Source organism: Salmo salar, chromosome 16 (genome assembly GCF_965601325.2).
Source record: "Salmo salar chromosome 16, fSalSal1, whole genome shotgun sequence".
In the NCBI taxonomy this organism is placed as follows: domain Eukaryota; kingdom Metazoa; phylum Chordata; class Actinopteri; order Salmoniformes; family Salmonidae; genus Salmo; species Salmo salar.
Genome location: NC_138306.1, coordinates 73807154 through 73825725, shown reverse-complemented (window position 1 = coordinate 73825725; position 18572 = coordinate 73807154). Strand labels below are relative to the sequence as shown.

The following is an 18572-nucleotide window of genomic DNA, read 5'->3' as shown; positions in this document are numbered from 1 at the left end:
GCTTTTAGTTAACTCGGCTGAGACCAAATTAATTTCCAGAGTTAGCCATCCCTGAGACTGGGTGTAGCAAATAGTATGTCTAAAGTTTAGTAATGATGTTAGGTACAGTAGGCCTTTTTGTAAAAGGGATTTTATAAATGAAAACATAGCAATGTAGCAACCTACATGAGGGCCAACCAACCTTCTGGTAAACAATGCAGTGACGAATACTAAAATTGTCGCCCGTAATAAAGCGCAGTGCGCTATAATAAACTGCATCTAACTGCTTTAATGAAGTGGCAGCTGCGTTCATATATATGATGTAACCATAGTTTTTGACCAATAGGAACGACGACTGATTTTTATAGAGAAGACCATTTTATGTTCAGCTTCTTAACTAACTCCTCAATATGCTTTTTAAAAGACAGCTTTTCATCAATCCAAAAGAAGAGTCATTTTTATATAGCTAAAGGAGAAGGATTACCATATTTACTGTCTTCAGGAAATTCATTCCAAATCTTTTGATGAAGTGGCCTGGGAAAAATAATGGGATGGTAAAATCTATTTTAGTCATGGGTTAAGAAATTCTAAAGATGTTATTACCCGATTCAAAAATCGAATTAGTCTCCTTAGAAACAAATAACTCTATTGTAATGGTAGGGGATTCCAATACAAGTACATCAATACACCGTAAAGGCAATCATATTACTTACCAACGTTCACTCTCTGGCTCTCAAAGACATTCTGAATATTATAGACACGTTAAGAATTTACGTATTTTTGGAAGCTTCAAAACCCAGATCTGTAAAATATACTTGGAGGAAGCTTAATCAATCTAGTCTGATAGATTTTTTTTATGGTATCCTTGTATATGGTCTTAGAAGAAAACACCTGTGTGTCTTTTGACACTATATAAACGAGTCATCGCGCAGTGTTTGAGATCATACCCTGACGAAGACAGCTTGGTTGTCGAAACGTTGGATATAACATTTTTGCATCTGAGCTCCTAGAGTTTGCGGCTCTCCCTTATTTTCAAATTCATCCTTGTATATGGTGCCAAAAGTGAAAAAAGTACGGATTGAGGATCGAATGCGATCCGACCATCATTTTACAGCCCTCCGTGTAACTATGACAGACTTTCCACGAGGACGGGGATATTGGAAATTTAACCAGGTTTTATTGACTGACTATTTTCTTAACAAAAACAAAGGAATAACAGACTTTTTCTTGCACAATACAGGTTCAGTGTAGGCACGTATCGTATGGGATGCCTTTACGTGTGCCCTTAGAGACCATTCAATTACATTTTCATCCCAAAAACGGTATCCGTCAATGGTGTAAATAAATGTAATACAGAAGCATTGAATAATCCAGACGCAAATCAAAAGGAGTTTGAGGAACTTATTCAGGAAAGATCGGTTTCATTTATCTAAAAAAACAGCAAATTGGATGGAGAATGGCAAAAAATGCACCAACCTTTCCCTAAACCTTCAATATAGAACTGCTACCAAAAAGAACCTACAATTGTTTTTACAAACATGGAGAAATCCTTCTCACCAATAGAGATTTTGAATGACGTAAAATATTTTAAACAAATGTTATTTTGTCAAGTTTCTTCAACCTCACTTGAGAATATGTTTTGTAATATCCTTCTCCCAAAAAATTATGTTAAACTATCTTCAACACAGTTTTGGTGAAGGCCTAATTACACATGATGAACTATGGTTGGCAATTGATTCCTTTCAGATGAGGAAAACCCCTCGTCTGAAGGCAATCCAATATAGATTTATCAAACTTATGAATTTCTGAAATAATAAATAACGTTTACTTCTGACAACTTTGATTTGCTAAGAGGCTTAAAACAAGGCTGCCCTCTGTCACCATATCTATTTTATTATGGCCATTGAATTGTTAACCTTAAATGAATTACATAAAGATTAGGATGTCGAACGAACATGAAGTTCATTTGTAATCGGTATCGGTTTAACTGAAAATAAACGAATCAGTAAAATGATGGCGAAACAGAATTGTTTTTCTTATTAGTCAAGGTCTCCTTGATAACCATTATCCACATTTTACTATAAACTGACCACACTGATCAACACATTGTTAGGAGAGGGAGTCATGGGGTGTCTGTGTGTGGTATTGAGAATTATTTATCTACCTAGACTAGTTCTGACTGCTTCAGATGAAGCGGATCTGTGTGTGTGTGTGTGTGTGTGTGTGTGTGTGTGTGTGTGTGTGTGTGTGTGTGTGTGTGTGTGTGTGTGTGTGTGTGTGTGTGTGTGTGTAATGTGGTGCATATGTTCCGTGGTCCTGTGTGTTTGTAGAGCCAGGGAGGTAGGAGTTATGAAAACAACATTACCCAGAATACACCTCTCTCGGGTCATAGGTCGAACCCTTGGGGGATTGTGGGAAGGCCTGGCTGCTGTGGAGAGCGGATCTAGGAGAGGAGAAGTGTGTGTGTATGATGAACCTGACTTAAGACGGGAAGATGTGTTTGTGAGTGATGTCATAGCAACCGTAACTTTAATATTGCAGATAGATTGTGGCTTCTATCAATGTAATTGTGTGTATCATTTCCAATCCCCCATATATTTGTTGAGCAATTAAACTCATTAAAAAAAAAGAAACGGACCCTTTTTCAGGACCCTGTCTTTCAAAGATAATTTGTAAAAATCCAAAAAACTTCACAGATATTCATTGTGAAGGGTTTGAACACTGTTTCCCATGCTTGTTCAATAAACCATAAACAATTAAGGGCCTAAAAGTTAAGGGATTAAAGACAAAAGTACCAATGTATGCTATTGACTCAAGTTCTCTTGAGTCCTCAATCTTCAACCTTGAAGGGGCTCATTGAGGACCTGGATAATTTCTCCAGTTTCTCTGGTCTTAAACCCAACTACAGTTGAAATCGGAAGTTTACATACATCTTAGCCAAATACATTTAAGGTCAGTTTTTCACAATTCCTGACATTTAACCCGAGTAAAAATTCCCTGTCATAGGTCAGTTAGGATCACTAATTTATTTTAAGAATGTGAAATGTCAGAATAATCGTAGAGAGAATGATTTATTTCAGCTTTTATTTCTTTCATCACATTCCCAGTGGGTCAGAAGTTTACATACACTCAATTAGTACTTGGTAGCATTGCCTTTATATTGTTTAACTTGGGCCAAACGTTTTGGGTGGCCTTCCACAAGCTTCCCACAATAAGTTGGGTGAATTTTGGCCCATTCCTCCTGACAGAGCTGGTGTAACTGAGTCAGGTTTGTAGGCCTCCTTGCTCACACATGCTTTTTCAGTTCTGCCCACAAATTTTCTATAGGATTAAGGTCAGGGCTTTGTGATGGCCACTCCAATACCTTGACTTTGTTGTCCTTAAGTCATTTTGCCACAACTTTGGAAGTATGCTTGGGGTCATTGTCCATTTGGAAGGCCCATTTGCGACCTAGCTTTAACTTCCTGACTGATGTCTTGAGATGTTGCTTCAATATATCCACGTAATTTTCCTGCTTCATGATGCCATCTATTTTGTGAAGTGCACCAGTCCCTCCTACAGCAAAGCACCCCCACAAAATGATGCTGCCACCCTCGTGCTTCACGGTTGGGATGGTGTTCTTCGGCTTGAAAGCCTCCCCATTTTTCCTCCAAACATAACGATGGTCATTATGGCCAAACAGTTATATTTTTGTTTCATCAGACCAGAGGACATTTCTCCAAAAGGTACGATCTTTGTCCCCATGTGCAGTTGCAAACCGTGGTCTGGCTTTTTTATGGCGGTTTTGGAACAGTGGCTTCTTCCTTGCTGAGCGGCCTTTCAGGTTATATTGATATAGGACTTGTTTTACTGTGGATATAGATACTTTTGTACCTGTTTCCTCCAGCATCTTCACAAGGTCCGTTGCTGTTGTTCTGGGATTGATTTGCACTTTTCGCACCAAAGTACGTTCATCTATAGGAGACAGAAGGCATCTCCTTCCTGAGCGGTATGACGGCTGTGTGGTCCCATGGTGTTTATACTTGCTTACTATTGTTTGTACATGTAACGAGGGTTGTACAAAGGGGACCAAGGCGCGGCGTGTAAAGTGCTCATATTTTACTATAGCCTGTTGGGGATAGGGGGCAGTATTTGCACGGCCGGATAAAAAACATACCCGATTTAATCTGGTTACTACTCCTGCCCAGTAACTAGAATATGCATATCATTGTTTGATTTGGATAGAAAACACCCTAAAGTCTCTAAAACTGTTTGAATGGTGTCTGTGAGTATAACAGAACTCATTTGGCAGGCCAAAACCTGAGAAGATTCCAAACAGGAAGCGCTCTCTCTGACTATTTCTTGGCCTTCTTGATCATCTCTAACCAAAACAGGGGATCTCTGGCATAACGTGACATTTTCTAACGCTCCCATAGGCTCTCAGAAGGCGCCAGAACGATGAATGGTGGCTTTGCAGGCCCTGGCTGAAAAACATTAGCGCATTTGGATAGTGGTCGATCTGAGGACAATGAGACTGGAGGCGCGTGCACGAGCCGACACCATGTTTACTTTCTCTCTCTTTGAACGAAAACAACGACTCCCGGTCGGAATATTATCGCTTTTTTACGAGAAAAATTGCATAAAAATTGATTTTAAACAGCGGTTGACATGCTTCGAAGTACGGTAATGGAACATTTTGAATTTTTTTGTCACGAAACACGTCGGGCGCGTCACCCTTCTTTACACCTTCGGATAGTGTCTTGAACGCACGAACAAAACGCCACTATTTGGATATAACTATGGATTATTTGGAACCAAACCAACATTTGTTATTGAAGTAGAAGTCCTGGGAGTGCATTCTGACGAAGAACAGCAAAGGTAATCAAACTTTTCTAATAGTAAATCGGAGTTTGGTGAGTACCACACTTGGTGGGTGTCAAAATAGCTAGCCTGTGATGGCCGGGCTATCTACTCAGAATATTGCAAAATGTGCTTTCACCGAAAAGCTATTTTAAAATCGGACATAGCGAGTGCATAAAGGAGTTCTGTATCTATAATTCTTAAAATAATTGTTATGTTTTTTGTGAACGTTTATCGTGAGTAATTTAGTAAATTCACCGGAAGTGTTCGGTGGGAATGCTAGTCACATGCTAGTCACATGCTAATGTAAAAAGCTGTTTTTTTTATATAAATATGAACTTGATTGAACTAAACATGCATGTATTGTATAACATAATGTCCTAGGATTGTCATCTGATGAAGATCATCAAAGGTTAGTGCTGCATTTAGCTGTCTTCTGGGTTTTTGTGACATTATATGCTAGCTTGAAAAATGGGTGTCTGATTATTTCTGGCTGGGTACTCTGCTGACATAATCTAATGTTTTGCTTTCGTTGTAAAGCCTTTTTGAAATCGGACAGTGTGGTTAGATTAACGAGAGTCTTGTCTTCAAAATGGTGTAAAATAGTCATATGTTTGAGAAATTGAAGTAATAGCATTTCTAAGGTATTTGAATGTCGCGCCACGGGATTACACTGGCTGTTGAGTAGGTGGGACGCAAGCGTCCCACTGGCCCAGAGAGGTTAATGAAAACACTAAATCAAAACAACAAAAACGACCATCAACAGTTCCGTCAGGTTACAAGGAACAAAACAGAAAACAACTACCCACAAAACCCAAAGGAAAAACAGGCTGCCTAAGTATGGTTCCTAATCAGAGACAACAATAGACAGCTGCCTCTTGTTAGGAACCATACTCGGCTCAACACAAATAAATACAACACATAGAATGCCCACCCCACACCCTGACCTAACCACATAGTGAAACATACCCTCCCTCTCAGGTCAGGGCATGACAGTACCCCCCCCCCCCCCCAAATGTGCGGACTCCCGGCCGCAAACCTGAACCTATAGGGGAGGGTCCGGGTGGGCATCTATACTAGGTGGCGGCTCTTGTTCGGGGCGTAGCCCCCACACCGCCCGCTGATCCCCCCCGCTTCTGTGTCGCCGGAGGAACCCGACCGTGGATCAGCACCGGAGGCTCTGAACTGCGGGCCGCCGCTGAAGACTCGGGGCTGCGGACCGTCGCTGAAGACTCGGGGCTGCGGACCGTCGCTGAAGACTCGGGCTGGAGAGCGTCGCTGGAGGCTCCGGACTGGGGAGCGTCGCTGGGGGCTCCGGGCTGGGGAGCGTCGCTGGGGGCTCCGGGCTGGGGAGCGTCGCTGGGGGCTCCGGGCTGAGGAGCGTCGCTGGGGGCTCCGGGCTGAGGAGCGTCGCTGGGGGCTCCGGGCTGAGGAGCGTCGCTGGGGGCTCCGAGCTGAGGAGCGTCGCTGGAGGCTCCGGACTGGAGAGCGTCTCTGTAGGTTCTGGACTGAGGACCTTCGCTGCAGGCTCCGTGCCATGGATCATCACTACTGGTTCCGCGCCATGGATCATCACTGGAGGCTTTGTGCCATGGATCATCACTGGAGGCTCCGGGCCATGGATTATCACTGGAGGCTTCGTGCCATGGATCATCCCTACAGGCTCCGGGCCACAGATCATCACTGGAGGCTTCGTGCCATGGATCATCCCTACAGGCTCCGGGCCACGGATCATCACTGGAGGCTTTGTGCCATGGATTATCACTACAGGCTCCGGGCTATGGATCATCACTGGAGGCTTCGTGCCATGGATTATCACTGGATGTCACGTCTTTCGTAGGTATTGGACCAAGGCGCAGCGGGTTGAGTGCTCATATTTCACTTTTATTGAACACCAAAACAAGAAAACGTACGAACGAACAGGATGCAGGCTAAACACAAAGCTATGCAACTACAACTACCCACAATACCCCATACAAAACACCCCTATACATAGGACCTTCAATCAGAGGCAACGAGGAACAGCTGCCCCCAATTGAAGGTCAAATCAATAAACTGAACATAGACGTAAACAACCTAGAACTAACATACAATACACTAACCTAGAACCTAAACCTAAAACCCCGGTACACTCTAAACCAACACCCCTCTACATAAACACATAGCCCAATAAACCCCGAAACACTCTAAACAAATACCCCTTCTACATAAACACATAATATAACAAACCCCTAAACACTCTAAACAAATACCCCCTGCCACGTCCTGACCAAACTACAATAACAAATAAGTCCTTTACTGGTCAGGACGTGACACTGGAGGCTTCGGACCATTGATCATCACTGGAGGCTTCCTACGGGGAGCTGGAACCGGTTTCACCGGACTGGGGAGACGCACTGTAGACCAAGTGCTCAAAGCAGGCACCGGCCTTACTGGGCTATTGAGGCGAACTGGAGGGAGAGTGTGGGAAACAGGCACAAGACTTCCTGGATTCTGGAGGCGCACTGGAGGGAGAGCGCGAGGAGCAGGCACTGGACATACTGGATTATAGAGGCGTACCGGAGAGAGAGTGCGAGAGGCAGGCACATGCTCACCACAATAAGCACAGGGAGTTGGCTCAGGGCTCACCCCTGGCCCAAATTTTTTGGGGGGGGCTGCCTCTCGTTCTTCCCCGGTAGGCTCCGATATCTGTCAATGACTTGCCCCCAAGACCAGTTTCTCCTCTCCATCCATTCCATGTGTGACCAGGTGTCCATCTCTGCCTGGGCACACCGCTTGATCCAGTCATGGTGGATAGTTCTGTAACGAGTGTCGTACAAAGGGGACCAAGGCGCGGCGTGTAAAGTGCTCATGTTTTACTTTAATGAAAACACTAAATCAAACAACAATAATGACCGTCAACAGTTCTGTCAGGTTACAAGGAACAAAACAACTACCCACAAAACCCAAAGGAAAAACAGGCTGCCTAAGTATGGTTCCTAATCAGAGACAACGATAGACAGCTGCCTCTGGTTAGGAACCATACTCGGCCCAACACAAAGAAATACAACACATAGAATGCCCACCCCACACCCTGACCTAACCACATAGAGAAACAAACCCTCCCTCTCAGGTCAGGGCGTGACAGTACAGATGAACGTGGTACCTTCAGGCATTTGGAAATTGCTCCCAAGGATCAACCAGACTTGTGGAGGTCTATAATTTTTTTATCTGAGGTCTTGGCTGATTTCTTTTCATTTTCCCATGATGTCAATCAAAGCGGCACTGAGTTTGAAGGTAGGCCTTGAAATACATCCACAGGTACACCTCCAATTGACTCAAATGATTTCAATTAGCCTATCAGAAGCTTCTAAAGCTTCCATAAAATTACATCATTTTATGGAATTTTCCAAGCTGTTTAAAGGCACAGTCAACTTAGTGTATGTAAACTTCTGACCAACTGGAATTGTGATAGAGTGAATTATAGTTTAAATAATCTGTCTGTAAACAATTGTTGGAAAAACTACTTGTGTCATGCACAAAGTAGATGTCCTAACCGAGTTGCCAAAACAAACTATAGTTAACAAGAAATGTATGGAGTGGCTGAAAAACGAGTTTTAATGACTCTAACCTAAGTGTATGTAAACTTGCGACTTCAACTGTGTATTACGGATTGGGTCTCTAAAAGATACAAACTTTAAATTGCCATGTGGTCTCCTGATTTTAAATGGGCGGATGGTGACGATCATGTGCTTGATGTAACATATCCTGGAAAAGTTGAGCGATCTTGCAACTATTAACTTCGATCAAAAGCAAAATAGATAGAATCTTGAAACAGTGGAAAGGGAAACACTTATCCATTTAAGGGAAGATTTCCCCGATTAATTCTCTCATGATATTGCAGTTTACATATTTATTCCATGGCTCTACCATCTCCAGGAGAATCCTTTTTCAAATCATGGGGGGGGGAAAAATTCACATTATTTGGAATGGCAAACCAGATAAAATTAAACGAGCATATTTATATAACCAATATGAGTTTGTAGGGATAAAGCTATTAAATATTACGGCATTAAACCTCTCTTAAAGCCTCCATTGTATCTACATCCAAATTGGTTTTCTAGCAAGCTACTAAGAGAGGCCAATCCTGTTTGAGTGGGCTCTATGCCTGTTTGCATATTAAAACCTTACATTTTCATTGGATTCACAATGGATCCCTGTTTTAAAGTATCCTCCTTTTTAAAGTATTACAATTTCAATTTCATCCTCCAGAAAAGGCAGATCTAATATTAGAGCAAATAATATGGCTAAACTAATGTACTGATACAGAAAAAAAACAGTTGTCAAAAGGTTTGACAGCAGTACAGTACAGAAATTCTAGTAATTTGGGAAGAGGTTTTGATGTCCCAATACCTTGGCATCGGGTCTATGAACTGACATAAACAATTGACACATCAATCCGTTTGTTTCAATTTAAGCTATTACATAAAAATACTTGCTACAAAAATAATGCTCAATATATATGGGACATTGAACAGTCAGCCTTGTGCAGACTCTGCCACGAGGAAGTAGAATCACTAGAATATATTTTCTGATTGTGTCTATTGGTGGCTCACTTTGCAGTCAGGTCCAGGGATGGTTGTTATGCCATAATATCAGGGACATGAAAACTGTATTGTTAGGAGATCGTGTTTTTTCAGATCAGTCAATGGGAAATATGATTATACTCTTGGGTAAAGTATTTATTTTTTTGGCAATATCGGTAGAAATGTTACAAGGACTCAAAAGACATCATAGTAAAATGGAGGGATGTATTGCAAAAGGAAATATAAAAATGGCATTATACCGGGAAAGATGGGTTAATCTGTAGACATTGGAGGGTTAGATTTACGATCAGAATGAATGGTGGATTGGCCGCTGTGGGTGAAAATCCAGCACTTGAAGCAAGGGGAAATTAGCAATACATGTATAATTGTTTAAATACAGGTCTCGTAGATGTGAGCGAAAATAGCTGTAAGTAGCAGTAGAAGTATTGTTGTCCATTAGTTTACTCCAAGAAGGGTAGGGATGGTAGGGTAACATTGCATTTTACATGTCATTGGAACAAATACAAGAACAGAGTTTGGTTAAGTTGGTATGTATATGAGCAATACGAGTCTAAAACCACAGAATATTAAACTGGTCATCCAAAAGTTACAATGATTTCAGCCAATTTTTCCTACTGTATGCATCTTACACAAATAGGCCAAATAAAACATGATCATCATACAGTATGCTGTATAAAGAGTTTGGATAACTTTCTATGGATCTAATTTAACTGCACTGTATATAAGTATCTGAATATGTAATAGTGTGTAACCCCAGGAAGAGTAGCTGCTGCATGTGCAACAGCTAATGGGGATCCTAATAAACTAAACTATGGATGTAAATTGTTTCTCTATGGCTGTGGACACTTCTAGAATCTTCCCCGTGATGACAGAGACCTAATCTGCAGCCATTATCCAATCGTTGCCTCTTTCACCACGTGTGCGCAGACACCATTCTGTTGGGAGGCGTGGTAACTGGTGTTTAGGACCATCTTGGTAGGCACATTGTCGTAGATACGGTTGTCGTGGCGAGGCAGGAAGCCCCTCTGCAGCTTGTGCTCCAGGTGCATGTGGTTCTGAGGGGGGAGACCAAGGCACGCTCTGAAAGGGAAAAGGGATACCTAGTCAGTTGCAAAACTGAATGCATATAACCACAGAGACCGGTACAACATTATTATTGGACAAGAGACAGGAAGTTCAGTAACAAACATTACGATTGGTGACCATTAAGACAAATCCCTAACAAGACAGGGTGGTATGTGTTCTGACCTCATGATGTTCTCAATGCAGGCTCTCTGTCTGAAGTAGGCATTGACCAGCGGGGCCCCAGGGGGGACGAGGGGAGCTTTACACATGAAGGAGAGGATAGCCAGGACACTGTGGAAGGACTGGAAGGTCTCTGATCCTTGGGGCCGAACACATACACGCTGACACAACTCTGTGAGGAGGACCAGGTCCAGGATGATAGGGCTGGCTAGCAGAGAGTCCTGGAGAGAGACACCTTTGTTAGAAAAATCAGGTTGAGGTGTAGGTGTGTGTGTGTGTGTGTGAGACTCACCTCACAGGTGTTGTGCATTGCGATAGTGTTGGTTCCTCCCATCATGATCTCAGAGGTGTATTCATCCATCGCCCTCTTACTGTCCCCCACATACGGCACATACTTAATCACCACCTACACACACGCACAGCAAGACAACTGAGTCAAGTAATTCTCAAGAAAAACTATGGATACTTTCTGCCACATCGTAAAAGAAACGCAATGCTATTGATATCTACCAGGTATGAAAAAACACACACAAACATTCAACTCTTAACACAGATCAGGTTTCTCTGTGTTACACACACACACAAAAAACACCCGCAAACTTACACAGTGGTCAGGTTTCTCCCCTTTGCGGTACAGTATAGGGTTGGAGTTGACCATGTCATCCACCACATTGCTCTTGGAGATCTCCTTGGAGCGGAACTGCTGCGGTGCCGAGAGGTTCATACCATCGTTGTTGCCAAGGTGATTGTAGCTGACAATGGAGGTGGGCTGTCATGGCAACAGACGGCAACACGTAGCCTGGTGTTTACACACATGAAATTGCCCTTATACCTGGGTACTACCGTTGTAATAACAGTTTTAACATGTTGTATAGTAATTTTAGAATAACTTAGTAATTGTATAATTATGTACTTTGTCATTATACAAGTGGAACGGGGACTGTTCATATAACAGAAGTCCGATTAAAGTGAATGAAACATCAAATGGACTGGGTCGACCTCTCACCTTGATCCCAGCACTGATGAGGAAGTCGACCAGGACTGACTTGATCTTTGTCTGACCAGACTTGAAGTCATCTCCTGCTATGAACACGTTTCTCTCCACAGCCAGCTCTATCGCCCCAGGGACAAACGTGTTCTGGGGAGAACCGTTAATGTAGGCACAGCCCTCCAGGATACTGGCTACGGCAAACAAAGTAGAGGGAGACACCTCCCCACCTGACTGATAGAGACAGAGAGAGAGAGTGTAAAAGGGAGAGAGAGAGAGAGTGTAAAAGGGAGAGAGAATAGATCTGTCAGATCTCTACCTGTATGGCAGCCAGGAGATTCTTGGCCGTGTCGTTGACCCCGGCTGTGAGGTCACAGAAACGTTCGGTGTTGGCCGTCCACAAAACGATGACCTTGTCCACGCCGCTTGAATGCCGGAAGTCCTGAATGTCTGCTCTGATCTGCTTCACCTGGAGGGAGAGAGAGAAGAATCACTACTCAGACACACAGAGACACATAGGGTCTATGGGTTAAGAGATAAAGGGTTAGGGGACAGGGTGTACGAGGCACACACACACACACTACTTGGGATTGGGCGTACCTGTTCAGCCATGGTCCCTTTCAGAACGTTGTCTGCTCGGCCCGCCTGGTTGGCAGCTATGAATTCTGGGATATAGATGGAGGCTCGGGGTCGGAGGTTGCTCATGTGTGGGCGGAGCTTCTCCTGGAGGGACCAATCAAGGACCTCGGCTCTCTCCATCGCACTGCCCAGGTCCATGGATGAGATGTCCCAGCCTGACACACACACTCTTTATTTAATTAGTTAGCTAACGTTTTACAAACCTAATGTCTCTTCAAAGAAAACCCGTCAGACAGGCCCAAAAGAAGATAGAGGACCAGTTAGACTAGAGGACCAGAGGTGTGTACTGTATCTCTGCCTCCAGGGCAGTGCTGAATAATGGTGCTAGATAAACTGATAGAGTTAAACAGGAGGTTAAATAACCAGCCTGGCAGAGAGACATTCCACATGAAGCCTTTTACCTTCTCCTTCTCCACAGTGGCCCATGAAGAACTGACCTAGTGTCAGCATTCCTTCTCTGATTACATATAGACACACACACACCCATAGACAGACATGCACACATACACACACACACTCCTTTACCATCAAAGACGATATCATTAGGGTGCACCATGGGTAGGAGGTCACGGAACGGAATGTTAACTTCCTTTCCATCTGGCCCCGGCCCTAAACACACAGTTGAGGACTGGAAGAGGGAACCGTAGTAGTTGGCTTTCTGGGAAGGGGGAGGGGGGTTCGAAAAGGGGGAGAGGGTAATAAAACAGAGACAAAACAAAAGTATTGAATAATAACAACATATTAAATCAGTGGTATTCAAACTTTTTCTACGGGGACTCCTTTTTTCCAACCAGAATTTCAGCCAACCCCACTCAAAATCTAATGACACAACCTTAATTTACCATTTACATTTTTTTTTGGGGGGGGGGGATTTGTACATCAACAAATAACCTTCAATTCACTACATTTTCATCTCTCTTATCAGAATTAAGAAAACCAATAAATAAATGCACTCAATTATTTTTCAAATGATCTTTTTCAAAAACGTTTTATATTATCCTATACAATAATGTTCACTTTTAAATTGTTTTGGCAAACCCACTGCAATTCCCCCCAGGACCCCAACTTTGAATATCTCTGCATTAAATGGAGAATGATTTGAGGGATTTTTTCAAACAGGAAAAAAAGAACACACACATTTGGGGAAGTAATGATGCCCTGAGGCGGCAGGTATTCTAGTGGTCAGAGCATTGGACTTTTAACTGAATTGTTGCAATATTGAATCCCTGAGCTGACAAGGGAAAAAAATCTGTCGTTCTGCCCCCGAAAAAGGCAGTTAACCCACTGTTCCTAGGCTGTCATTGAAAATAAGAATTTGTTCTTAACTGACTTGCCTAGTTAAATAAAGGTAAAATAAAAAAATCAATATAAGGTAAAGGACTGCCTGTGTTGTAAACATTAGTGTGTCAGTCAATGTTAAGCCCTTAACACTCCATGAAACCATTGTGTGTGTGTGTGTGTGTGTGTGTGTGTGTGTGTGTGTGTGTACCCATCACTGTATTAGGGGTATAATGAGGCTCTGCATCAGGGGAGAGACATGTCTTTGGAAAATAGGCCAAAAAACTGTTACAAAGTAGGCTCAATGAGACACACAACACCTTACCTGTTCTCCAGTTTTGGTTCTCCAGGTGAGTCCCAGTCTGTTGGCCAGGACAGCAGCGGTGACGGTTGTCCCATTGTTTCCTCCCCAGCCAACTAGCATCACCCCCAGCCTGGGGACACGTCGCTCAGTATGGAACTCAAGCTCACTAACGGACGGGGTCACCTGGAGGGGTGGAGTCGCGAGAGTAACACAGTTAGAAATGAGATCGGTGATGCTGGTGTGTGTGTGTGTGTGTGTGAGAGACTTACTGTGAGTGTGTCTCCATCCCTGCATACACCAGTAGTATGGTAGCAGTATTGAGCCTCGATGTGTGTATCTGTATACTTCACATTGGGATTGTTGATACGAATGTTCTCAGTCATGACTGCAGGCTTGAGAGAGAGTGGCACAGAGAGAAGCAGAGAGACAAAAAGAAAGAGAGTGAGAGTGCAACAGGAGAGTTAGGGGAGATATTAAGACAGAGTTAGCCTAGGGGTTATTTGGCTTCATTTATCAATTTGAATAACTTAATTTCCACAAATACAGCCAAAAAATATTAAATTTTGAAAAATAAGTATAGACTGAATAAATTGATAAGGTGGCTAACGATGCAAATAAAAAAAAGTTAGCTAGCTCGCTTAACATTGACAATATGGTCAAACTATCTACATTAACAAGTTTTGAGGCTAATTGTCAAAAGCGTATTTGTCATCTTTTGGTTAAAAAGATTAAACGTCTGTGGTGAAACGTCACAACATTTTCTCTGAGATTCTCACTTGAATTACGACTTGGAGGGTTGTTCAAGTGAAACGTCTCAGTCGGAACTCCGCACTTCCGATAGTGATACGCCACAAGCCACGACTGTGAAGTTAGCAGCAGTAGCGTTTAGCAACAATTCGCCTTCAAAATAAAAGTCCTGCATTGAAACTGATGCAAACTAATAAATAGTGGAATCATGCCACAATTGGACTGGATAATGGTGAACATGGTTGGAATGTCGTTATAATTTCAACAAAAGACAATAATTAATACATTTTAGAATATACAGCAAATAGACTTCAGAATTGCATTGGGGCTTCAAATCAAATTGTATTTGTCACATGCGCCGACTTGAACAGGTGTAGGTAAACCTTACAGTGAAAAGCTTACTTACAAGCCCTTAACCAACAATGCAGTTTTAAGAAAATACCTTTAAAAAAAGTAAGAGATAAGCATAACAAATATTTAGACCACACTGTAAATAACAAAAGCGGGCTATATACAGGGGGTACCGATACAGAGTCAATGTGCGGAGGCACCAGTGTCGACGTGATTATGTACATGTAGGTAAAGTTATTAAAGTAGATAACAGAGTAGCAGCAGCGTGGGGGGAGGGGGGGGGGCAATAGTCTGGGTAGCCCTTTGATTAGCTCTTCAGGAGTCTTATGGCTTGGGGTAGAAGATGTTTAGAAGCCTCTTGGACCTAGACTTGGTGCTCCAGTACTGCTTGCCGTGCAGTAGCAGAGAGAACAGTCTATGACTAGGGTGGCTGGAGTCTTTGCCAATTTTTAGGGCCTTCCTCTGACACCTCCTGGTATAGAGGTCCTGGATGGCAGGAAGCTTGGCCCCGGTGATGTACTGGGCCATACGCACTACCCTCTGTAGTGCTTTGCAGTCAGAGGCCGAGCAGTTACCATACCAGGCAGGGATGCAACCCGTCAGGATGCTCTCGAAGGTGCAGCTGTAAAACCTTTTGAGGATCTAAGGACTCATGCCAAATCTTTTCAGTCTCCTAAGGGGGAATAGGTTTTGTCGTGCACATTCACGACTGTTTTGGTGTGCTGATACCATCTTAGTTTGTTGGTGATGTGGACGCCAAGGAACTTGAAGCTCTCAACCTGCTCCACTACAGCCCCGTCAATGAGAATGGGGGCGTGCTCGTTCCTCCTTTTCCTGCAGTCCACAATCATCTCCTTTGTCTTGATCACGTTGAGGGAGAGGTTGTTGTCCTTGCACCACATGGTCAGGTCTTTGACCTCCTTCCTATAGGCTGTCTCATCGTTGTCGGTGATCAGGCCTACCACTGTTGTGTCATCGGCAAACTTAATGATGGTGTTGGAGTCGTGCCTGGCCGTGCAGTCATGAGTGAAAAGGGAGTACAGGAAGGGACTGAGCACGCACGCGAGGGGCCCCCGTGTTGAGGATCAGCGTGGCGGATGTGTTGTTTACTATCCTTACCACCTGGGGGCGGTCCGTCAGGAAGTCCAGCATCCAGTTGCAGAGGGAGGTGTTTAGTCCCAGGGTCCTTAGCTTATTGATGAGCTTTGAGGGCACTATGGTGTTGAACGCTGAGCTGTAGTCAATGAATAGCATTCTCACATAGGTGTTCCTTTTGTCCAGGTGGGAAAGGGCAGTGTGGAGTGCAATAGAGATTGCATCATCTGTGGAACTGTTGGTGCGGTATGGAAATTGGAGTGGGTCTAGGGTTTCTGGGATAATGGTGTTGATGTGAGAGTGTTTGGCCCTACTTACTGTATATTAGAAACGGCTGTCTAAATTGTTAAAAATACAATTCTGACAAATGTAACAGACAATGGATGAAGATATCATAAAACTTTGTAGCCTACTGGCACAAACAAATAATGATTGGAGATTGGGCATTTTGGTTGGAATTCAGGTATTCAAGTTTTTATCCGAACACTGTCAAAATTGTCAAATTCCCTTTATAATGACTTTTTTCCCTGCCTGGCTCTAGATTACACCTATCTATAGCCTACATAAGTCTCATCAAGAGGTTCAGATCTCTTGGCCTAACGTTAAAGCGGTTGTTTGACAGTCGCGGTACCCGGGGAGAAGTTGGAGTCCGATGTGGGATGGCGCCCTCGCAGAGGCATGTACACGTGACCAACTGGGTACATACATCAGTTCAATGTCTATTTTTGATTAACATTTGGTTGAGTTGTCAACTAACATGAAATCACCAGAACATGTCACATGACATTGGATTTAGGTCAAAATAAATACAATTTTTTTTTTTTTAAAGGGGGTGAAAAGAAATTCTCTTATATTGATGCCTTTTTGCAAATGCAACCAAACCAGCTTTCCACATTGATTCAACAACATAACATTTATTTTTGTTGAACTTACATGGGAAAAAAATGTTGATTCAACCAGTTTTTGCCCAGTGGGGAGGAACTTCGTTTAGAGCATTGGTTCCCCACCAGGGGTACTTGGCTTTTCCACAGGGGGGTACTTGAGAAGACTCGAGACCATAGGCATACTGGTCAAATGCACATGAGGGGGTACATCAGGGGTACCCCGGGCAGAGCAAAATTCAGTTGGTGGTTTGGAAACCGAGAACGGTTGGTTCCCTATACCACTGGTTCCCTATACCAGTGCCCTCAAAGCTCACTGGTATAGGGAACCACTGGTATAGAGAGGCGTGGGGACAGCTCTCCGGAAGAAAGTATTATAGCAACCTTAATCAATCCCTAGCCATCTTGTCAAGAAGTTCGGATCTCTTGGCGTAGCGGTTTAAAGGTATTGGCCTGATAGTCGCTGGGCCAGGGTTCTATTGCGGGTTTGGGCTACCCCCAAAATCGCCTGAGATGCAAAAAAAAAAAATACATTGTATTGCTTTGAGTCTATTTCAGCCATTACTGGAGTGTGTTTGACAGGTCATTACTAAACGTTAACGGGGAAAAAACGAATGACACAAGCAAGATTGGGTTCGAGTCGCCAGCGTAAAATGAAAGCAATCGATCCAGTGACAATAGGCTACAGGAAACACAAAGGAAATTGATGGCTGAAAAGGAGAAATCCTCAGCTGGTCAGACTCGACAAGCGAGTTGATCCTTATACACTGTACAGCATTACCGTTAGATTGTGAATGCATGACATGGAGTTTCAGGCGAATCGGTGACTACTGTAGCCTACAAAACAACACCATTCTGAAGAGTAGCCTATGTATACACAGATATTAGTATCGTAGCTCCTATTACGGAACTTTGACAGTGGAAATTCACTTCAGTAGTAAAAAAAAAAGCCTAGTACGCACTTAAAGACTACGCACTTTAGTCTACTTACCGTGGAATACGTTGGAGTCAACAGATGGAACTTTCTCTTCTAAACAACAGTGGTAGGTTACGGACGGTTCTTCGTTGATTTGATAGCTTGCTTGTTTAGATTTTTCTGTTATATTTCATCTAATAGCCTAGTAAATCGCTCGTTCTCATGCGCAGCCCGACCTCTTCAATTCGTCAAGTGAGCCGAAGTGAAACGAAGATATGATGTTCCAATATTCCCATTGCAAGTGCAGGAGAATATCCCTTAGAGCCCCGTTCATTTATAGATAGCTTAGTGGTAGAGCCGGAATGGCTACTTGTAGGCAGAGGAGTGTCTATGCAAAATCCCCGACATTTACATACACAGTTGAAGTCGGAAGTTTACATACATCTTAGTCAAGTACATTTAAACTCAGTTTTTCACAATTCCTGACATTTAATCCTCGAAAAAAATCCTTGTCTTAGGTCAGTTAGGATCACCGCTTTATTTTAAGAATGTGAAATGTCAGAATAATCGTAGAGAGAATGATTTATTTCAGCTTTTATTTATTTCATCACATTCCCAGTGGGTCAGAAGTTTACATACACTCAATTAGTATTTGGTCGCATTGCCTTTACATTTTTTAACTTGTGTCAAACGTTTCTGATAGCCTTCCACAAGCATCCCCCAA

General features: G+C 43.0%; 1 protein-coding gene across 1 annotated transcript; it reads right to left on the bottom strand.

Moving 5' to 3' along the window:
* Nucleotides 1-9518: 9518 nt before the first annotated feature.
* Nucleotides 9519-18208, bottom strand: LOC106574490 (inositol-3-phosphate synthase 1-A). The gene is made up of 11 exons (XM_082962902.1): nucleotides 17924-18208; nucleotides 14128-14250; nucleotides 13880-14041; nucleotides 12802-12934; nucleotides 12238-12431; nucleotides 11957-12106; nucleotides 11656-11871; nucleotides 11254-11418; nucleotides 10942-11055; nucleotides 10653-10870; nucleotides 9519-10484 (listed from the first exon to the last, which is right to left on the bottom strand). Exons 2-11 carry the CDS (start codon nucleotides 14239-14241, stop codon nucleotides 10295-10297), a joined length of 1656 nt encoding a protein of 551 aa, XP_082819028.1. The 5' UTR covers nucleotides 14242-14250; nucleotides 17924-18208; the 3' UTR covers nucleotides 9519-10294.
* Nucleotides 18209-18572: the final 364 nt, after the last annotated feature.